General features: G+C 35.8%; 2 protein-coding genes across 2 annotated transcripts; one reads left to right on the plus strand and one right to left on the minus strand.

The window, feature by feature from the left end:
* The first annotated feature begins 6,341 nt into the window (after nt 1-6,341).
* On the plus strand, nt 6,342-9,672 carry LOC125196236 (putative uncharacterized protein DDB_G0294196). The gene is made up of 3 exons (XM_048094666.1): nt 6,342-6,597; nt 7,737-8,027; nt 8,285-9,672. The coding sequence occupies exons 1-3, from the start codon at nt 6,448-6,450 to the stop codon at nt 9,437-9,439; spliced, it is 1,596 nt and encodes a 531-aa protein (XP_047950623.1). The 5' UTR covers nt 6,342-6,447; the 3' UTR covers nt 9,440-9,672.
* Nucleotides 9,673-12,511: 2,839 nt separating this feature from the next.
* LOC125195244 lies at nt 12,512-13,195 on the minus strand. Its single transcript, XM_048093422.1, has one exon. It carries the CDS (start codon nt 13,193-13,195, stop codon nt 12,512-12,514), a length of 684 nt encoding a protein of 227 aa, XP_047949379.1.
* Nucleotides 13,196-24,678: the final 11,483 nt, after the last annotated feature.

Here is a 24,678-nt window from a genome sequence, read left to right on the forward strand (position 1 = left end):
GCAAAGTTCGTGATATTATATACCAATTTCAAAGTTCATGGGAAATACCAAATTTTAGGCAAAGTTCATGGTTTTAGAGACCAATTTCCCTTTCAATTATGCAGGAGGGATTTTAATTTTTAAAAAAAAATTGCAGAGAAAATTTCAGTCACCGTAACTAGCTATGGAATCCTTTTTAGTTTGCAATAACATCTATGAATACAGCAAATTTTTTCATCGAAAGTGGAGTAATAGAGATTGAGAAATTGATTTTGTGAAAGACCCAATAAAACTAAGATTTGCAGATTAATGAGGGAAATAGATAGGAGAGGGAAGGGATATAAATTGATAAGAGAAATAGGGAAAGGGAAGGGGAAGAAGGCGATGAAAACAGTGCAAAAATATTAAAAGAAAAAAAATGTAACTCCACGTCAGTTGTCGCCCATAAGTCGCTCACAAGGGTGCGCAGGAGATCAACTCCCTCAAATTAGAATGTCATGTCATTAAATAATGTCACATATATGTCATATCATTAAATAAAAGTGTCGTAAGAGCGTCTTCGGTGGCGCCCTTCCCACTAGGACTTCCCACAAAAATCTTATGCCACGTCATTACTAGGACTTCTCATTCCACTGCCACATCACTAGGACTTCCCCTGCACTAGGACTTCCCACTAGGACGTCCACTAGGACTTCCCGCAATAAAATTAAATTCACAATTGAAATTAAAATTTGCGGAATTAAAATTCGACACGAATACGAACGGGGAAATGCGAATATTTCATTAAAAAAAACATACATCATAAAAGAAAAGAAAATTACATAGTAGATAAAAAAAAAGCAACCACATCAACGTCCACCCTTCCGCGTCCAAACATCTTCGATGATATCCTCTTGAAATCGAATATGGGCATCTCTTTGCCGCATGTCGGCAAATGCGCGCAACCGCTCAACCTCTCCATGAGGTACCCCCATGTTCACATTCGCGCCGGCCACGCCGTGGCTTGGACCGGCACCCGTATCATCTTCGTCGGTCCACTGAGTCAGTTCGTCCCCTTCACTTTCGACAATCTTGTTGTGCAAAATGATACATGCGTACATGATGTCGCCGATGTTGGGAATATACCACTACCGTGTCGGACCCTTCACCATCCTCCATCGACTCTGGAGCACACCAAATGCGCGCTCAACATCCTTGCGCGCTGCCTCCTGACGGCTCGCAAAGTAGGACTTATTTGGTCCGACCGCATGCTTGATCGTCTTCACAAAGACGGGCCAGTTTGGGTATATCTCATCCGCCAAATAGTATCTCATATTGTGCTGGTTGCCATTGGCGATGAAACTGATGGCGGGACCAACGCCATTGCACTGATCGTTGAACAGGGGCGATGACTGGAGGACGTTGAGGTCGTTGTTCGACCCGGCGACTCCAAAATAAGCATGCCATATCCACAGCCGGTAGTCAGCTACAGCTTCAAGGATCATCGTGGGATGCTTGGCTTTGAAGCCGTAAGTGTGTATCCCCTTCCAGGCGACGGGACAGTTCCTCCACTCCCAATGCATACAATCTATGTTGCCCAACATCCCAGGGAACCCATGCACCGACCCGTGCATATTTATCAGCCACTGGCAGTCTTCAGGGCTCGGACGCCGAAGATACTGATCCCCGAATATCGATCAAACGTCCGCGCAAAAATTCAGCAGACACTCGACGGCTGAAGACTCGCCAATGTGGAGGTACTCATCGAACATGTCGGCCGAGCCTCCATACGCCGTTGCCTGATTGTGGCATTGCACTTCGTAAGTGGCGTGTGTCCGGGTTTGCCAGCCGCATCCTCCCCGATCCCGAAAAACTCGTATCTTCTCTCTAAAGCACCCACGATATGCATAAACAGCGGACGATGCATCCTAAAACGTTGCCGGAATAAGACATCCCCAAAACACGGTTGCGGAGCAAAGTAGTCCTCATACAACCGAATATGTGCAGCAATGTGGTCCCGGGGTACATGACGTCGGCGATGGATCGCCGAGGTACCGCCGCCGCCGCATGCTGCCTCTGCCGGAGCAATCGATCAATCGCCTCTTCCACAGCGAGATCCAGTTCATTATCACTATCACTATCACTATCACTAGCGCCTCCGCCACTACCACCCGCACGACTACTTGTCATTGTAGATATACTTGAAAATAGAGTTTAGAGAGAGAAAACTTGTCAACACAAGTGGTGTGAATGAAATGAAGTTCAACGAACCCTATTTATAGAGTTTTTTTTTAAATAAATAATAAATAAAACTCGGACGTCCGACTGTCGCCACAGTGACGGACGTCCGCCCGCCCGTGGGTCAGACGTCCGGGACGTCCTACCACGACGTCCGCCATTGCAGATACTCTAAGTTAAATACTCCTTCCGTCCACAAAAACTAGACAAGTTTTGTTATTTTGGTCTGTCCACTAAAAATAGACAAAGTTCAACAAGGAAAGTTTTCAACCAATACCAACCCTACACATCATATAATATTTAGCCCCTCAATCCACTAACACTTATTCTACTATCTTTTCTCTGCCTATCTCTCTTACTTTACCTGTAACAGCCCGGATTTCTAGGGTATAATAAATACAGCGACTGCTACCAAAACGGACTTAAAAGCAATAAAAACATAGGCTAGGGTTTCATTTAAAGAGATTTGACCAAGGTATTAAACGAACTATCAAAGCATTAGTCAACGGTTTAACCTAGAACATCAATGAAGAATAGACACCATAAACTATGATCAAAAATCAAGGGTTCGACATAAATTCAACAAAAACCACAACAGGTCTCAATCTTCTAAACCAAAGGGAACAAGTTCAAAATGGCCAAATAATACTAATAAGTTTCATAAATTCAGCGGAAACGACCAAGAGAAAGTGAAGCCATATATGAAGACACAACTACACTCGAAGTTCAAAACATCCATCTTATTTAATTAATGTGCTCAACACCCGCCACCGCTCGTCGTCGTTCAACCTGCACATAAGGAAAACACATGCAGGGCTGAGTATTTTGAAATACCCAGTGAACTCGTTGCCAAAATATTTTATTAGTTATGCCACCCTTACCATAGTGAACTCGAGTTTTACAATTATCAAAATAAATATCATCGAGTATCACAAAAATATTTTCATAGACTGGCCAGTCAAACAACTCCCCACTTTCTCAACAATCCATCAATCACAACAACAATCCTAGATCTATCATCAACTTATGTCACACATGAGGGTCGTTCACGTGTCACACGCACACACACGCATACATACACGCACACATATTTTCCATATACCATTTAACCCACTTTCACTCAATCTAGATGCATGGGGGGTTTCAAGAATACCGATTAATCGGTTAGATGAAGAAAGATTAATATGTAGGTACCTTTTCTTGTCAAAACGAACGGTAGAAACAAAGTAGAGACTTGATTCATCAAAAATCTTGAGGCTCAAACTCTAACTCTTCTCAAAAGATGAAGAATTATAGAAGAAAATTGAGAGAGGGAGAAGAGAAGGAGAAGCGTGTGCAATGGGGTGGGGGGGCGAAAATTTTAGTGTTAGGGTTAGGTTTTGCTCTTATTTATAAGGTTCAATAAAATCTTTAGGTAATTAAATAGAATATTTGGGAAGATTTGATTCTCCACAATTAAATAAAACAAATATTGTGAAGTAGAGAGGAAGAAATAAAGTGGCGTGAATTAGGTAGGGAAATAAGGGATTTTCGAAATCATGCCCTTTTATTTAGCCAAGATTTTGTTTGGTATATTTTTCGGAGTAGAATAAAATATCACGGAGCAAAATAAAATAATAAATCTCCCACCTAGAGATTGGAAATAGGCGTATATATATGGGTTCTTCCATAAGGAATGAATCTTAAATATTAACTAAAATAAGATATGGCAAGATCTCCTTGAGGTATGGTAAGATTTGCTAGAATATTTAATTTTAGGTATGGAAGGAAATCAATAAGGGATCAATTAAACAAATAAAATAATTCCTCCTTTCCAAACATATGTGATTTTCGAAATTCACATGGAGTAAGTGGGGGTGTCGATTTTCTCATTGAGAAATAGAGAATAATTGGGTTTTGGATTTAATTTGAATAATTATCCCAAGAATTAAATTAAATCCGGAAGAATTAGGATTTATCTCCCATAATGTGAAGAGGTCGAAAATTTCGAAAATAAAAATGTGGTTATAGTATTTATGGAAATATCCTAAAAATCTCACTCATCCTTAAACAAATAATTCACCACATAAATTTCACCTTTAATTCAAATATTCACAAGCCACGTCATATACTCATCGAGTTTGACTTTTCAACCCAACCTCAACCCTAGACACAACTTGGTCATAAGAACTCATGCAATAAATTCATTCATCAATTAATTCACGTCTCCCACGTCATCAATAAGAATTTTACGGCTCTAAAATTAGGGTTCGAAATTTCGGGATGTTACATTACCAATTATATATTAAAGTTTGTGTTATTCATAAATCATAATCTTTTCTAGTTTTCGTGGACGGATGGAGTATTTAATTAGCTAATATTTTAAGTTGTGGGAAGTCCATTTAGAATTGTGATTTACTCCCTCCGTTCTTGAAAATTTGTCAACTATTTCATTTTTCGTCCGTCCCTAAAAAATTGTCACCTTTCACTTTTACCATTTTTTGTAGTGGACCTCATATTGCACTAACTCATTCTCACTCACATTTTATTATAAAACTAAGATATAAAAATAGGACCTACATGCCACCAACTTTTTCAACATATTTTCTATTACATTTCTTAAAATCCGTATCCAGTGGCGGACGCAGGAATTTTTTCCAGTAGGGGCTCCATTATATATACTTCATTCGTTCACCAATATATGTCTCACTTTGATCCGTTATAGATTTTAAGAAATATAAAGTAAGGTGAGGTTAAAATTTTAGTGGTATGGGAGAGAAATTAGTTAGTAGAATTTGAAATCCATTAATAAAAGTAGTAAAAGTCAAATGATACAATTAATAAGGGACAAACCAAAATAAAAAAATTGGGACATATAATGAGAGACGGAGCGAGTATTTTATACAGTAATATATTATATATGTTATTTAAGAAAATACTTTTACTTATTATGTTTGCACTTTCCTATTTTAAAATCACTTATATATATTTCATTTTATTTTTTATTAATTTAATAAATAGACTGTGCATTTTAAAAAGTAGAATCTGGTTCAAAAAAAAATTGTTAACTTTTTTTATATTTTTTGAAGTAATACATATCACAATTATAAATCTATGAAAATGCATAGATATTTTTTTTTATTGCAAGAAACTAATTGACAAATACCTAATTAAAAGAATGAAACAATTCATATTTACACATTCTTTTTCTTATCGTCGAATGATAATTAAGAATGATAAAAAAAAAAATTGCATAATTTAATAATACTGACGAGAAAAAAAAATAGAAAATTTAATATTATCTATTCAATCAAACCGACAACTGTAAATTGAATTTATGCACAAATTATAACTAAACTCAAAGTCCAATAAAAATATATCTAATCTCCCCACCTTAAATCTTCAATTAAACACGCAAAAATCAATTATTAAAGAATAAGAGTAACAAAACTTATAGTAATAACTTAAACTACTTATTGAATTGGTCAATATTCATTCTTTGAAATTATTAATTGGTTGGCAATTTAGAATTTTTGTGTATACTCACTCCCCAAATAAAAATTTCATTTTGAGAAGAAAATAATACGTGTACTCGGAATAATAGGACATTTTTAGGTGCTAATATAATAGAGTACTATTGTTTAATCCATTTCAAAAAGTGGAGTCTTCATTCTTCTCTAAAAACTATGCGGCCATTGTTTCTTGTTTCTTCACTTCACCTCCGCAACTTTTGATTTCTAAATTCAATTCAGCCCTTTTTTACCTTCAAATTTCGATATTTTACTCTTCAATAACGTCAGTTTGGGAAGGGCTAAACGTATTTCTTGAAATTTTTCATTAAAATTACAGTAGAAAAAAATAAAAACAAAAATTTGGGTGAGGGCTTAAGCCCTCTCCTCTCTCTTACTGTGTCCGTTCATGCCCGTGTCGGATCAAATGGTGATAACTTATGGGAGACGGAGGAAGTAATTAACAACTTTTCGTAAATTAAAAGAGAAAGGAAAAAAGTCGGATTAATGATTGAAGTCGGTGCGGCTTATCCAGATTTTGCGACGCACGAGTTTCAATTGAAACACGTTTTCATTATCACACAGTGTTGGTGGCTAATTTGCTTTTCCATTCCAATTCAATTCTACGCAGCGATTTCAACAGCTCCGAAGCAAAATAAAACCCTGCCTCTTAACTCTCACTGCCAATATATAGGAGTAGTTTTTTCCTCTCTCTACTCTCCAGTCTTCTTTCTATCCCTCTCTCCAAAACCCGTGAGTAGCTATGGCATCATCGGGTCGCGGTCCAAATTCGGACTCCAAATCTTTCGATTTCGGGTCGGATGATATCCTCTGTTCCTACGAGGATTACGGATATCAAGATGGGAATAATGCTGCTCATTCTGATCCATCCATTGCAAACAATTCACCTAAGGTAATTTAAAATATTTCCCCCTTGCGGATTGGTGCATCGGAGATTTTTCTGTGTATTGTCCTGATTTGCTTCCTCCGCCTGTTGGATTGGGGATCTCAGTTAGGGTTTGGCATTTTATTAAAGGTATTGAGATTGATCAGGTCGGGAGCTTTAAATGGAATTTTTATATTATTCGATTGTATTCATTTATTTCAGACTATAAGGCGGAAACATCCTTCTTGTTGATGGTGAATGTGTAACCATATTGTTTGTGCGAGCTGTGTTAATTTAATAGATTGAGCACTCAGATAACTGTAATGAGAATGAAATTATCTGGCTCTAGAAGGGGATAGGCTGAGAGCATATTGTGTTGAGGTAGGAAGGCTGACTATGTGTTAAGGTCTTTAGATTTGTATGTTGAAATCTAGAAAAGTTTTGAACTTTTGTGGACTCAAACCAGATTAATTATAATGAGGCTAGGATAGTTTGCTGGGTGCTTATTCCTGTGCAAGGATGCAGTGTGTCTGTTCAAACATTTTCACACAATGTAACCATGGAGTTGAATATGAGATGGCCTTTTATGTGGAATTTTAGTTTCAAAGTAGTACTCCCTCCGTTCCACAGTAATAGAGGCGTTTCGTTTTGAGCTCTCGTTTTGAAAAAATGATACTAATAAATAGTTAAAGTGGAGAGAGAGTAAAAGTAAGAGAGAGAATAATGTAGTGAAGAGTCTTATCTACAATATTTTCTCTCTTACTTTACTCTTTCTCCACTTTAACTATTTATTATTATTTTTTCAAAATGAGTGTTCAAAACGAAATGCCTCTGTTACTGTGGAACGGAGGGAATAGCTTTTAGTTGCCTCCTTACATAAAAGAAACAGAAATTGAAGACATAGTCACTTCAGTTTTTTAAGCAATTTGTTCCTCTTTGGTAACATGTTACTAACATAAGGATGCAGGGGCCGAACAAGTCCTGGACATGGTATTACATTCTCTGTGATTGCTTTAACTGATGATGGTTACTTGATAAATTTGTGGTGCAATAGTAGTTTTCATGTGTGTGTTGGAATGGACTAGTTGCTGCTGCTATTTGTTTAATTATTGAATCAAGTTCAGTCAAGCATTGCAATTTGTAACTATTCTTTCTGAACTAATTAGGAGGTAAACAAAAGCAGAATGGTGAGATCATCTGTTTTTACAGCCGCAACTTACTTTACCCCTGAAGAATCTTCTTATAGTCAAGGTGTCACCAATACTGTTGAAAACAGCATGAAGAAACACACTGATAATGTCACACGTTTTCTTGAGGGAATTAGTTCACGGTTGTCACAGTTGGAATTATATTGCTACAATCTGGACAAATCGATTGGAGAAATGCATTCTGACTGGGTTCGTGATTGTGGAGAGTCGGATTCAAAGCTCAGATCTCTGGAAAAACATATTCAAGAGGTATGTGCAGGCATCAATTTTCTTTTCAAATTGATGGAAGCTAATTTCATTTTCAAATTTCTATTTCATAACCCGTACATTGATGGATATTATTGGACATTGGGTTTTATCTTACCTTTGAACATTGAAAAAGGTCATCATATGGATTTTCTCAGTTGTCACACTCAGGCATTAACTGTTCATTTCTCCTATGAACTGATTTACTTCAATGAGTTCAACCCGCTCCGTCTGATTGAGAACTAATTAAGGGAATACAGGTACACAGATCCGTGCAGATCTTAAGAGATAAGCAGGAACTTTCAGATACTCAGAAGGAATTAGCCAAACTTCAGCTTGCACAAAGGGAATCTGGTTTGGGTAGTAATAAACAACCTAACAAGGAGAGAACTTCAACACCCGCTTCTGAGCCCAAAAAGACCGAGAACTCTTCAGAATTTCAAGAACAGCAGTTGGCACTTGCACTACCTAACCAAATAGCCCCACAGCCCTCCCTCCCCACTCGGCTGGTTGAGCATCAGCAGCCCTCAGTCGCGCCCCAATCATCTATGCCTCCCCAAAGTATGTCGCAAGTACAGGCGTATTACATGAATCCCCAACAGATGGCCAATATTCCACACCAATCCCAACCATCTCAGACTCAGTACATACCGATACAATCTCAAGGTCAAGATCTCTCAAGGATGGCACCCCAGCCATCCCAACCACAGGGAAACATGGGCTCACAAGTTCAGTTGTTACCTCCTTACCAACAGCAGTGGTCCCAGCAGCAGCTACAGCAGCCCATTCAGTCCAACCAACAGCCAGCTATGCAACCACAGATTCGAGCCTCCTCTCCAATGCTTTTTTCTTCCTATCTGCCAGGTCAGCCGAATCAGTCACCTGTTGAAATGCCTCCCGGTAGCATACACATGCAGATGTCATTCAGCGGAGCATCTCGTCCTGGTTCAGCAGGTTCTGATGGAATGGCTTGCGGGTACAACGCTGCTGGCAAAACAATGCAACAACAACCTCCAAAGCTCAAGAACGGGTATGCACCGCAATCAGGGGAAGGTGTTTACACGTCTGGTGGGCCTCGCCCACAGCTTCCGCCTGGGAATACTTATGTGGTCTTCGATGGCGAGCCAGGAAGAACACATCACCACCCTCCACAGGCTCAGTTCCAACAAGGTAGTTACCCTCCCCAGCAGAGCCACCCACCCCGTGTTCCCAGCAATAGTGCGATGGTTCCCCCACAGCCCATGCGCACCCATCCTTACAACGAGTTGATCGAGAAGCTGGTGAGCATGGGTTACAGAAGTGAGCATGTCCTCAGCATCATCCAGAGGCTGGAAGAAAGCGGCCAGACTGTCGATTTCAATGCGGTTCTCGATAGGTTTAATGGACACTCTTCAGGCTCTCATAGAGGATGGTGAAAGCATGCTTACAGCCTGTGCAAGAGTTTTGTAGTTTTTCCGTTTTTAGAGTGCAAGGAATAAAGGATTGTTAGATAAAGGGATGAGTGGAGATGCTTTTTATATCTGTAATCTCCTTCCCTTAATGTTGTTTATGCTAATTTGCGATGGTGCTAGCTTTTGGTAATGGCACCCGCAAAATATTTGTTTGTACAACTTAATATATTTGTATACTATTCCACTTTTTCTTACTACATCACAAAACACAACTGCTCAAGATAATAATCAATCTATACTTGGAAAGTACTATTTTAGTTACAAATTTGATTTTCCTGTTATATCTCTAGTTATATTAATTAATAGTCCAAAATATGTATCTATCCCCTAGCTTATTAAAACCTGCAGATCCGAGGGGCCTAGTCACTGTAAAATATGGCCACGTTCGGTTAACATGACAAAATAATATGGGGATTAAGTATGGGATAAATGTAGATTGAATATTGGATAAATAAAAAGTGTTCGGTTGATTTGACATGGCCGGGCTGAGTTGGGCCAAGTTCAAAATTTTTTATTGTGCTAATTAAATAATACTATTAATCTCTACTTGAATAGTACTAATGATGTATATAAATACATATTCCCACAAAATAAGGAATCAAGATTTTGCATACATGAAGTTTTATATATTCACACAAATTTTGTGTATTATATTTATAAATTACACACGCATAAATACCCACAAATTTAGGAATTATAATACTATAATTATGGAACTATTTTTAATGGAGATAAATCTATAAAAAACTAATATCTATAATTATGCAAATCAATTAACAATTAATATTTATTAGTATTATGCAAATCAAAATGGAAATATATTTGTTATAAGTTTTTATTTAGGTTGAGTAATTAAATTAATTGATTATTTTGCATAATTTCATTAATAAAATCTATGATTATCATGAAATATACAAATACATATATCCAATCAATTTTCATACTCATATACATATACATATATTATATACATCTAAATAACTAATCAATCATTATATTTATGGAACTATATTTGATTGAGATAAATCATTGACAACTAATTTCTATAATTATGCAAATCAAAATTATTATAACACGTTATACAATCAATTCTAGGATGCACTTTTTTTTAAAAAGTCAATGACAAATATACAAATATAATACTTCATAATCATTCTAATAATAAATTAACTACGGGATATGGTTATTGGGTATGTAATTATGTATGAATAATATTCACTTTTCACTCATGTACATAATACATATATTCACGCAATATATTTATACACATAAGATTGATATAAGTATATGCAGAGATAACTCTATTGAAATAACTAATAATATAAAATTAAGTGCATAAGTTATATTCTGCCGGGCTTGGACCGGGCCTCGGCTGGTCCTGGGCTCAGGCCGGTCCTGGGCCTGGGTCGGGCTTTGAGTGGGCCTGGGCCTGGGTTTGTAAAAAGGCCCAATTGGAGCCCGATTAATCTACTGAAATCAGCTCAAGCCCGCACTGTTTCATTGGTGGGCCGGGCCTGGGCCGGGCCATACCGGGCCGGGCCCGAGCTGGGCTGGGTCGGCCCGGCCCATTTGACATCTCTAGGTACGGCTGCGACTCATAATGGAAAGATTATCAATCTAAGATAATATCATGGATTAATTAGTTGTCCAATTTTACTAACTGAACATAGGATTACATAGTGCACATTCTACGGTTGCACCAACCGAACGGCCACTATAAGTACTAGTATAAAATTTATAGTAGTACAACATAAAGAGATAGTAATTCTTATATCAATAATTATCCACAATGTAATGTGGTGTATTCAAAACTTATTTTGGGCGGTCAAGCAAAGGTGATACGAGTTTTGTCCTGGACAAAGACATGTGAGTTTAACTCGGAAAAAAAAACATTATCCATTGTCTAAAAACCCTGTTTTTGACAATCTTTTCCAACAAACTATATATTGCACTCTTCCTTTCTTCTGTGTAACAAAAGTAGTAGTATAAGATAATCCATTCTTCCAAATTAGTCTACATTTCTTGTCTTTTTTTCATTTTTAACACTATTTCACATCAATGTATTTATATTTATCCTCATTTTTTTAACTTATTTACATATATAAACCCCAAAGTGTGTCTATTTCTCAATTCACAATATATGAATGATTATTCGGTTTTCGGTGAATGTTGCCTAATCCTAACCTTATTTAAAGCCTATTCAGTATATTATATGTATAATACGGATTCTTGGTAAATCCAAATTTTGACAGAAAAAAAATTGATCCTATCAAAATTTAAAAAATTCGAACCAAATTTAATGCTAAATATGATTCAATTCATTATTCAGATTTGGATTATTGAGATTTCAGGTATTTAGGACATCATGTCACTAATTACAATTTATTCACTTACAACACACTATGTAGGTGGTGTTTAGTTTCCTAGATAAAATAATATCAAGATATAATATATGATTAAGTTGTGAGGTTATTTTAGTCGTAAGGGGTCTAATTATCCCATGATTATCCATTTAGGATTGAGTTGGGAGACTAAATCTTATGAACCAAACACACTATAATTCAATACGGGGATACAATCTTGCAAACCGAACACCCCCGTAAGTATTAAACTCTTGTCACACTAAGTGTGCCCTAATTGGGGGATGGTGTTATTAAAGCAGCCAAACAGGAAAACTCGGATCCTTTATTATAAGACTGCCTACATGTATGATATAGCTGTTGATGGATTGAAGGAGATGAAAGTTAATAAAAATTTGTTTTTCGTAAGCAGAATTGATTCGGGCGAGAATCTTCCAACATCTTTGGATCGATCAATACTTTGATTGGAGTCTGAAACATGACTATTGATTTGTGTATAAACTATTGGGATCGATACAATCAAATAAATTCTTGAATCAAATCATCATAAATTAAATGTCAAGTTGTATACAATTACACAATCAATAAATTATTGAATCCACAAGTAGTCTTTTACATGACTACATGTATACAATTATACATATTTGACAATCATTCAGATTATTAAAAATATATACTAACATAAAATGGTGGAATCTTGAATTTGAATAAACACACATCGGCAAAGCGGGCAAGTAAGGCTTTTCCTCAACCATTCCTGGATGCACTCGCCGTGAAACAAATGCAAACACGGCAGCCTCTCCACTCTGCGGCTTCTCAGCTCCTGCAAGCAGATGCAGCAACACCGCTCCTCCAAAAACGCCAACGCTTCCTTCTCCCAATCCGCAATCGCCTTGGCGGCCTCCGCATCCGGAATCGTGAACGGCCGCTCGCCATCCACCACGTACACGTGGCGGTGTTCGACGCACACGTTGAAGCTCACGTGAAGGGTCGAGAACTTGGGCAGGGTTCCTGGAAAACAGTCTCGCACCTCCGCGATGGTGAGGTCGATCAAGTCGTCCACGCGGTCGCGGTTCGCGGCCGGGATGAGGCCGGACACGGCGCGAGAGACCTCCGTCGCTACGTGGTCGGGCGAGAGGGAGCCTCCCGCGGCCACGACCACGGCGGCGGAGGCGTAGGCTTCGGCGGAGGGGAACTCCTGGATGAAGCGGGGGCGGGTGATGTTGTGGTTTACGTAGTGGTTTAGGTATTGGATTTGGAAGAAGAAGTGGAATTTGATCTTGAATTGGGGGAAAATTGAGTGCTGGAAAGTTGTTTCGACCGTGTTGAACAAGGTGTGGGGATCCAAGTAGTACTCCATGATCGATCGAATTTGGGATTTTTTATGCAATTGGGATTATGTAATGTATATATTGTTGTTTAGGTAACTCTAATATGGAAACAAATTTAAATGGACGTTTTATTATGGAAAGTTACCTTATTTATGGAGTATTACGGTATTTTTCTTTATTGTAAAGACGTGGATGATAACAATTTTATGTACTCCGCTTTATATTAAGATTATATCGTTACAATGTGTGGACAAAATCATAGATATTCGTCTTCGTCAATTATGGAAAGTATGGAAACTCTTAAATTAAATATTAAGAAATACTCCTACTAGCTACCAGGAAAAAGTAGAATATAATTTTGTAAATATGATTACTTAAATTTGATGAGGATATAAAATGTGATTTTCGTCTTCGTCAATTATGGGGGGACTAAAAAATGTTGCAAAACATATTAGGTTTCGTTAAACCTATTTAATTACTCCCTCCGTCTCAGATTAAGAGTCACTTTTTGCCATAAAAGTCCGTCCCAGTTTAAGAGTCACTTTTAGAAATTTTCATATTTGGTCATACAATTTTACCCCATTCTTCATCAAAATTACATAAAAATGCAATTATCTACATTAAAATAAATCAAAACAAAAATCAAAAGTCAAAAGGAACCCACCTTCAACCAACTCCACCATCTCATTTCATTTATTACACACTTCAATCCTTTCTTGAAATCCGAGTCATAACAATAAGTGACTCCAAATGTGGGACGGAGGGAGTATATGTATACAATAGTGCAATTATCATAACCATGCTTTATTAAGGATAGCAAGATGTAGAAAGTCACGAGTATATAATAAGCAAACATTCGCTTAAAAATTACTCCCTCCGTCCCACTAATGATGACTCACTTTCCTTTTTGGTTTGTCCCAATCAAGATGACTCATTACTAAAATTGGAAACACATTTATCTCTATTTTATTCCCTATCTCCTACTTTCCTCTCTCCACTTTACACACAAAATAAAAATGCATAAAATCTCGTGCCGTCCAAGGAAGGGGTCATCTTCCTTGGGACGGAGGGAGTAATTAATAAGAAAGAGAATTTATAATAATAATATTATCGTTCAATTAATTATCATTTTATAAAAAATAATAAGAAGGAGAATCTATAATAATCGAACATTCACTTAAAAACTACTACTTCCGTCTTTGAAAAATAGATTCATTTGAAACAGCACAAGTTTTAATGCACAATTGGTAAACTAATATAAAAGAATTACTAAAGTAAGAGAAGAAGAAAAAAATAAGTAATTTAAGAAAAATGAAGAGAAAAAGTAGTTAAAATAGTGTTAGTGGATTGTGGAGTCCACTTTCTAAAAATATAAAATTTAGAAAATTTCTATTTAAGGAAAAGATTAAAATGGAAATAGATTCTATTTTTAATGGATGGTTGCAGTAATAATCAAGATATATAGAGATTTAATTACTTACAAACCAATTAATTAGATTTAACTATAGGGCTTAATTAAACTTTGAGGTCAAATTATTTCAGATGATTTTACCCAAACACCTAATTTAAATTTAGTGAAGCCCACGATTAGCTAAAAGGGACTAGTTGGAGCCCATTACGATTAATAGGCCCAAATGTGCGCTTATAACTGCAATTTTGTTCTGAATCGGATTAATGTTTTGTTCTCAATTGATTCGATTTAATAATAATTAATTCATTTCCTTCTTCTTTTATATATATATACATATTAATCTCAGGAATGAAATGAATTTATTATTATTAAATCGAATTAATTGAGAACAAAATTGCTGCTGAGATTATTAATGAAAGTAAAACTGCGTCGTTCCATGTCCCAGCATTTGGTGCTGTGTTTATCCCCACAGCAAGGGATCCTCCCCCGGGATTCATATCATATTTTTAAGGCGTTTATCTTCTATTTTTTTTAATATAAGTCAATTTTTTTATTTTTGACAAATTAAATATTAACATTCAAATATCTTTTTTAAGAGTTTCATGATATCCCAATTTTAGCATTTAAAAATCACTTGGTGTATCGGCCTTGACGTGGAAATCTATGTATGTCACATTATGAGCAATGTAATACTACTAGTTATGTTCATAAAAAATAATCTTCATAATAGATGATATTATAAATTAGAAGTACGAGAGATAGAGAAATAAAATATTAATATATAAGTAATGAAAATAGAACCCATCACATTAGAATGAAACCTACTAAAAATAGACTATAACTAATTTTGGTTGACAGCCAAATATTTTTAAAAAAAATACTACTCTCCGTCCTCGATTAAGAGTCACACTTTTTCATTTCGGTCCGTCCCCAATTAAGAGTCACACTTCATTTTTACCATAAATGGTAGTAGGTCCAACATTCCACTAACTCACTTCACTCACATTTTATTATAAAACCAATATAAAAAAGTGGACCCCATATTCCACTAACTTTTTAAATCAACTTTTTTTTACATTTCTTAAAACCCGTGCTCGGTCAAACTGTGACTGCTAATGGGGGACGGAGGGAGTACTTGAACTGCTCGTCATCATCGACAAAATGTTGAATTGCCAAAAATTAAAAGACAAGAAGAAAAGTTAGCAAAAAAAAAAGTGACATTATTAGAAAAAAAAAATTAAAGAATGGAGTACTGTATTTTCTATGATAAAGCTATTATATACAAACATAGTAAGTAATTAAGAAAGTCATATAGTATGAAAAAAAAAACAAGTGTTCAGTTCAAACTCGTACATCAAAATTGATGGATACCAGATTAAAGATTTAAAGTCATACAATAAATAACTATTGGTGAAGAAAAAATTAACTGGATCGAGATCTAAAAACACAAAATAATTATATTGAATACATCCACTTGGCATATTTGAACAGAGGGCGCATCGTTTGACTTTACAAATAAATACAAAGATTTTTATGTAATGTATTAAATAAATAAGTACGTGCCGACTAATAAATTAAGATTGACAAGTTTGCCTGAGAGTATTACAGAGAACCTTCTATTGTCAAAGATAATTAGTGTGACAGAATAATTAGTACTCCGTAATTTGAAGATTCATAGCAAGACGTGTCGTACAATTATGTTTAGTTATCTTAAATCAATTTTCTTCATTTCAGATTAATAGTATTATTGAGTGGACCTTGACATTAAGTAGCTTTCCTGTCCAATACGTTCGACAAGCGCTTTCATGGCATTTTCCACTACTTGGTTAAATTAAAACTTAGGCACAAAGTTTTCAAGGTGACCCAGAAAGCAGAGGGCAAGAAAAAGGACGTGTTAATAGGTTGAAATTTCTATCTTACACGAAATATCTTACTACTATAGGATATGATTTTGATGGAACCCATAGAGGAAATGACAATTCAAATGGCGAGAATGATATTATTCAACCGATATTGGCCAATGTGTGGTAGAAAGGCGGATGCAACAAAATATTATTGTTCCAATATACCTCGACGACCTAGGCCGTACATGCCACGTGAATATGAAAAGTTGTTGCATGTCGCGTTGAAGACTATTATGCCAATGAGCCCTAATGGGGTTCGTCGTTTTTAGGCATTGGTTTTCGCATTACTATGATATTGATTTTACTAATTCTAGTTTGATCGCCTACTATTTCTAATATCTTACACGATTGTCTGAATTGTGGTCTTGAATGGGGTATTTATAGGACTGGAAATCATCCTTTCTGACTTAGGATGGACTTGTATTGTAGATAATAAAATAGTTTTGAAACTATATGAAATCGAACAAGCGCTACCAACTCGCTGATATCTCATTTCTATTATTTAGCTTATAGTAGTAAAAAATAGACTCAAAATAGCTAGCTAAAGAATTCTATAAGAATAATGGCATGTGTTAAATGGCTAACAATGATATCCCAACTTCATCTATCGTTTTATACTAGTTTAATCATTAACTACTTATTACATAAAACTTGTGACTTAATTTTTTTTTCATGGATAGAAGTAAAATTACATAGCGATGATGAGCGTTAACTGATATAGGAGTATATACGTAGGATGATATATACAATTAGGTTAGGTTAGGTTAGGTTAGGTGGACGGCATTACTACTTGTTTTATGTCTTTTTTTACTTTATGAATTAGTCAAAAAAAATTCATGATTGGGCAATAAAAGTGACCATTTGGAAGGTAACGATGATAGTACATGTAAATATTATTAAAGTTATGAGTTAGTTTACAACAATTAATTACTTCTAGTTCTTTAGATATGTAGTAGTTGGATTGAGTTAATATCGACTAATCAAATAATGAATTAATTAGCACTACTATGTTCCTTTATTGATCCTTTTTCAGTGTTCATCATCATCGTAATTCGTAAACGTCGTTAATTATATTTCACTAGTGTTAACCCACTGCGATGCATGACGGAATATTTTTTCCTCAGTTTTAAATTGTTAAGTGATTATACAAAAATGATAAATTGGGTAAAGATGAAGATAAATATTATGCATGTTTGAGTTAAGGATGTTACAATTCTTTCATCTCTAAGAATTGTAAGAAGTATTAGAAATTCTCGAACCATATACACGCGGTACTCTAACTATTATAATCAAAGAAAAAACTATAATAAATGAAATGGAAATTTTACAGTGAAAATTATAAAATAAATCGACCTGTAAGTCTAGTCAAGAAAATTCATCTTTCCGCAAGACAAATTACATCACGATTAGTGCTCTCGAATTGACGTATTAACCCCAAAGATGAAACGACTCCCTCTTAACGTATATAACATGCCAACTCGTTAGGCACCGATTAATTTGATAGAGCTCAAAATTTGAACAATACAATATTCCTAAAATATACAATAAAATGTTGAGAACTTGATAGAGAATGGATAATGCTTTTGTTAGGTGTGTAATTCATCCACAATTCTATGTCTTTTATAGGCACAACATTAGGATATGTGAAATTATGGAATTAAAATATCATAAATTACAAATTTAAGAGAATAGAAGTTAGTTATAGGGAAATTGGTCTCTAAAATCATGAACTTTGCCTAAAATTTGGTATTTCCCATGAATTTTGAAATTGGTATATAATATCACGAACTTTGCATTTTGTTTGGTATTTCCCGAACTCACTCAAATAAGATATTTTCATCAAAATCTTATTTAACATAGGCAACCGTGATATGTTTTATAATATTTGAAACCACATTTTAAGTTCATAACATGTAGCATAAAAAGTCACGTTGAAAACCACGTTGATTTAATTGTGTCAAGTATGATAAAAGTCTCGTAAGTTAGTCAAATATAGTAATAAACATGTCGTGGGAAATACCAAACAAAATGCAAAGTTTGTGATATTATATACCAATTTCAAAGTTCATGGGAAATACCAAATTTTAAGCAAAGTTCATGGTTTTAGAGACCAATTTCCCTTAGTTATATGCTCATTGTCATTTGTAACCGCCGGTTCTACCTTTGGCCAATTTAAAAGGCTTCTAAGCATTTATGTTTATTAAAATTATAATCCTAATTTTTTTCACCACACGTTTTTAATCATGGCATTGCTCTTAATAAACAATTGCAGCTTGAATGTTCAAAATTCACGATTAAATATTTGTAACCATTGATTGATTGATTTCATGGTTGAATTATTCATGCTTATTAAAGTAAATAGTGTAACCAATCAAAAAATTTAGCCCACTCCACAAAACTTGATAATTTAAGTGATTTTTACCATTAGTAATTAGATGTAACGGTTTTACCATTAGTGATTAGATGTAACTGTTACGAATTGAATCAAAATGAAATGTAATTCTATAAGTATTCAAAATTGCATTTGTATCCCTAGCATAAAATGATTGTTAAAACCTACCCAAAACTCGCCTTTTATATATGTATAGATTTGTGACTGAAAAATCGCAATAAGTACAATGTGGTACACGTTCAAAACCGCTAGTTGATTTAAAGCTGTACCATTGTCTATTAGAATTGTAGCGAGTCAAATTTAATGAGTAGAGATAAATTAACAAAAATTGTACAAATAAAATGCCCTTGAATTTTAAACAGGTTTTTATTTAAACCGATTTTCTTGTCAAACTATTATTTCTTTACTACCTTACCCTTTTCTTCATATTTGTAAAGTCACATCGGTCCGTAATTATATTTATTATGTTGGGGTAGTGATAAAATGCAAACTTATATATTGTACAAACTCAAAATTCCTCAACACAGCTTCAACACAGTTTCAATACAATATCAACACAGTGTAAAATTTCAATATTTTAATGTCAACACAAGATCAACACAATATCAACACAACATCAATCATTGACTACCGTTGAAATTCTGTTGACATTTTCCTGTTGATGTTTTTTTGTGATCTGTTGACATCTTTCAATGGTCCAGATTATAGTTTTGAATTTGTACAATATTTAGAGTTTTCATTTGATAACATCCCTGTTGTATGTATATGGTATAAAATTCTGGATAATAAATGCAATACAAATGATATCATAATACACACAACTCAAAACGTTCCATTATTTAGTACTACCATAAAAGTCAAAAATATGAAATTACTTACAACTTTTAAATTTATTAAGTTATTTTATTAGATGATAGTATTAAGAAATTAATTACGTATACATTTAGCTATTTTTAAAACTTAGAATTTTAAGAATGATTTAGCTATAAAACATTAATTGGATATGAATTACTAATATTATTCCATTGAATGATAACGCTTATAAATGAAATATATACACGTACAGTCATTTTTATACCTTAGAATTGTAAGAATTATTTAGTAATAAAAAATAATTGAATGTGAATGACCACTAATATTCCATTAGATGATAATGTTTACAAAAAATATATGTGCATGTAGTCATTTTTATAATTTATAATTTTAAAGCTGAATTAATAATAAAATAAATGAATGCGAATGAATATGATTATTCTGTATTTCATTGCATAGTAACACTAAGAAATTATTTATATATGCACGTAGTCGTTCTATAACTTGAAATTCTTATAATTATTTAGTAGTAAAAATTAATTGGATGCAAATAACTATTATTATTATTATTATTATTTAATTTGGATTATAATATTAAAATATTAGTTATATATACATATACCCATTTTTATAACTTGGAATTTTTATAATTATTTAGTAATACAAAAATAACTAGATGTGAATAACTATTATTATTTCATTGGATGATAACATTAAAAAATTAATTACATATGCATATAGTTATTTTTATAAATTAGAGTTTTAAGAGTTACTCCCTCCGCCCAAAGAATATGCACTTTGTGTTGGACACGAGTTTTAATGCAAAATTGATAAAGTAATAAAGAGATAGAAAGAAAAAGTAATTAAAGTATTGTTAGTGGGGTATGAGCCATACCTCTAAAAAAGTTTCTAAATTGGAAAGTGCATATTCTTGTGGGACGGATTAAAAATGAAAGAGTGCATATTCTTATGGGACGGAGGGAGTACTTAGTACTAATAAAAACACAATTAGATGTGAATGACTATTATTATTCCATTGGACGATGATGTTTAGAGAATAAGTATATACACATGCATTCGTTTTTATAACTTAGAATTATTGTATTTAGTGTTATAAAAAATTATTTGATGTGAATGATGATGATTATTGCATTGGATGATAATGTTTAAAATTCAAGTATATATATACATGCAGTAATTTTTATACCTTAAAATTTAGTAATAAAAAATAATTGGACGTGAATGACTACTAATATTATTTTATTATATGTAATGTTCAGAAATTAAGATATATGCACATATATTTTTATAAATTATAATTTTAAATTTGAATTAATAATAAAATAATTGGATGTTAATGAATTTGATTATTTCATTGGTTGATAACACTATGAAATTAATTATACATGCATGCAATCATTTTTATGACATAAAATTTTAAGAATGATTTTATTAATAAAAATAATAATTAAATATGAATGTCTAATAATATTCATTTGGATGATTATGTTTAGAAATTAAGTATATGTACATGCAGTCATTTCTATAATTTAAAATTTTTAAAAAATAAATGAATGGATATAATCGCTCGAGCTTCATGACTTTAAAAAACGCTTGTCAGGAGGCAACCCAACCTTGTTTTTGACAATTTTTGCTTTGATTTTGAGTATTTTTGGTTTTAGTTTAATTTTCTGTTTTGAATTTTTTCGCAAATGGTTCTATTCTCTTCGTGGCGATCGCCGTGATGTGTCAAGCAAAGGGTTCACACCAAGCCACTGAACGATCCAGTTATTACATGGGCGACCGCCGGACATGCCGCGGCGGGCTCACACCTGGGCGCAATTTTCATGCGATTTTTCGTAATTTTTCCATTTTCACCCGCTAAGCTCGACGCGAAATTTTTCAAGGTACGATTTTTTTAGAGTGCTACCACGTCCCTACACATCTCTACAAACTTATTTTACACTTTGTTGTAAATAAGTTTGGGGGGATGAAGTGGTGGACCTCCAAAGTGAGTTTAGGTTTTTGTTTTCAAGTTTTTGCTTTTGTTTTTTCAAAACCCCGTAGGTGAATTTTGTGTTCTAAAAATGTTTTCTTAATCCATGTCGTGAACTTAACATGAAGAACTTAGAAACACGCATGCTTAGGGGATGTGACAATTCCTTGCTAGTTAGTATGTATTATCTTTGTATAGGAATTGGAGAGATAAGGAGGAAAGTAAAAAAAAAAAAGTAGAATGTGTTTAAATACAGTAAAAAAGTACAAGTTGTGGAATAGTGAAAAATTCAAATATGTGCTTAATTCCAGGATGCTTAAGAAAAAGAAAACAAAAGAAAGAGAAAAAAAAAGAAAAAAATATGAAAAAAATCAAAGGATTGGTGCCGAGCTGAAGGAGAAAATAAAGTGTTAATAAGGTCTGGTTTAGAAAAGGAGTCAATTTACTCTACTGTGATATTTTTATCTTTAGTCACTTTTAGCCAAATATTCTCGCCTACCAAAGAGCCTATATTACAACCAAAGATCAAGACCTTTCAACTTTTGATGCTTAATCACATCTAGTAGAGGAGGGATTAGGACTTTGAGCAAGCCTATGGTAAACTTTGCGTTGATGTACGATTTCCGAGTGCTTATATACACATTACCTTCATACACTTCGAGTGAGAGAACACTTCCCATCTTTGAAGTTTGCCACATGTGAGGGCTTGAATTCAAGGTGTTCCACGAGTTAGTAATGAAAGTGCACTAATAAGCCTTGCTTTATTTGATTGCGTTAGTACATGCTTAACTGCTTCTTTCATCTTTTCGGTGCAATTATGACGCCTAGTCCTTGTGCATTCCGTATGCACTTATTCTGTGTCTTTATTATTTTGTTCGATGACAAACAAAATGTAAGTTTGGGGAGTTGATACGCCTGATTTTGCACTATTTTTAAGGTTTGGTCCGTTTCTTATGTCAAAGTCACTCCACACGTCCATTATTCGTGATATTTTGTCTATTTTGGTATTTTGACGTGTTTTAGAGAACGTGGCATAATTTGAAATAAAAAGGAAGCCAAAATGCAAAGTCTGGAAATCTGGAGTCAGACGATACTGACCGGGCGACCGCGCTGATCGTGTGCGGCGACCAGCCCGGTGGGCGATCAATGCAGTTGGTCTCGCTTTCGAAAATACGCTGGAAGAGAAGTCTCGCCTGCGACCGCTGGGACCGTGCGGCGGTTCGCGCGAGGAAACAGACTCTCTGGGACCTAACGTGCGGCGACCGCCGGAGAAAGGCGGCGATTTCGAGATGTCCTAGATTTGCTCAAAGATTTACCATATTTTGAAGATCTTTTCCTTCTACAAATGCGATCGTTTTCCTCTATAAATAAGACCTCAAGCTTCATCAATAAAAGAGAACTTACTTGCAAAATACTCCATAAAGATCAAGAGCTAGAGTACTTCACTTGTGCAAGGAGTTGGAGAAGGATTTCAAGAACATCAAAGAACTACAAGGATTCAACCTACGAGTTTTATTTCCGTTTTAGTTTTATGTTTCCGTTCAAATCACTTTCCCTTCAATCTATGTGTTTAGCTTATTTCATCACGTGTAACTAAACTTACGATTAGGGGAAGTGTTATACGTTTTTTAAAATTTTTTTTTATTTAATACCCGTTTTTTTTTCTTTGTTTTTCCAAATATTTTTGATTTAATGACACAATGTGTATGATTTAACATAGCTTGCCAAAAGCTTGGAGGTTCTAGCGGTTAGATTCCTTAGTGGGCCTATAGTTAGCCCCCCTTAAAAAAACCCCTTTAATTGAGAGTGAAGGGGGGCGGAGAACCGGGGATGGGGCCGCGGTTCCCTCTCACCAATGCAACCACCACCCCCCGGGAAAGTCTTCCTTTCATCTCCGGCCGAAGATGAAGAGGGCCGAGACTCCTTTTCCCAAAAAGGGGCCGGCGTGTTTTTGGCGGGCCGAGACTTTTTCGGGGGTTAGTAGAATCAAGAAAATGGTCTTTGAAATGGCCTGGGAATTTTGGGAAAAAATGGAAAGGGGGGGCGTCGCCGAAGGAGGCGCCTACGGACGGGATTATGATGAGAACATTGGCTCAAATCCCGGATGGGGCCCCCGACGCGACGGGTCATTTCCCCTTCGCCCAAAGACGGTGCTTTCTTGGAATTTGGCGCCGATCTAGCGGTCCGCCGCCAACTCCGGTTTTTGAGAGGTTGAAGACTTGAAGGAGTCGCTCACGAAATGTCCGGTCAGCCCGAGCAAAAGGGGGGCCCAATCGAACCGGCGACGGGAAATGGAAAGGGCCAAAGGTCTACCCCCGTGGGGGGCTTAGTTGCCGGGCGGGGGAAACGGGAGTGGCGGGCTCGGCGGGGCGTCGGCCCGGGGGAAAAATGTCGTTGCACGTTTAGTCCGGTATGCTGGGTGGAGATGGCGCTGCAGGGAATGGATGAGGACAGCTCAGAATGGGGATGGTGAACATGCTTTCCGAGTCCCTTTTTGGGCACCATTTGGAAATGCCTGTTTGTCTAGTAGTGAGCTTTGATTTCCCCCCGAGCCTCCCTCGGCCCGCCCCCCCCCACCCCCGAACCAATCTCCCCCATCATGATTTTTTCCGGGGCCGCCCACCCCTTCCCCCCTCTCTTCCCCCCTTTCCCCCCCATACCCACCCTCTTTGCCGGCCCCCCCCCCTGCCCTTCCGGGGCCCCACCTCCTTTCCCGGTTTCCCCCTAGGCCTCGGGAAAGGGTGGGCTTGGGAAAATGCCAAACACCGGGCCCCTCAGCCCCGAGGCGATACCCTCTCGGGCGGGATGATGGTATTGGTCTACTAAAGGCCGTCTCCCCGGGGGGCCCTCGTCGAAATCCCCGGCGGAGGGTCAGCTCCGGAAATGTACCCCGACGCCAACACGAAGATAATGGCGGAAAAAAGGGGGGTTTTCTCCTTTCCGAAGCAAAACGGCCGGAAGAAAATTGATTTTGGAAGGAGAAATTTTAGTTGAAG

This window comes from Salvia hispanica, chromosome 6, assembly GCF_023119035.1.
Source record: "Salvia hispanica cultivar TCC Black 2014 chromosome 6, UniMelb_Shisp_WGS_1.0, whole genome shotgun sequence".
NCBI classification, from domain to species: Eukaryota; Viridiplantae; Streptophyta; class Magnoliopsida; order Lamiales; family Lamiaceae; genus Salvia; species Salvia hispanica.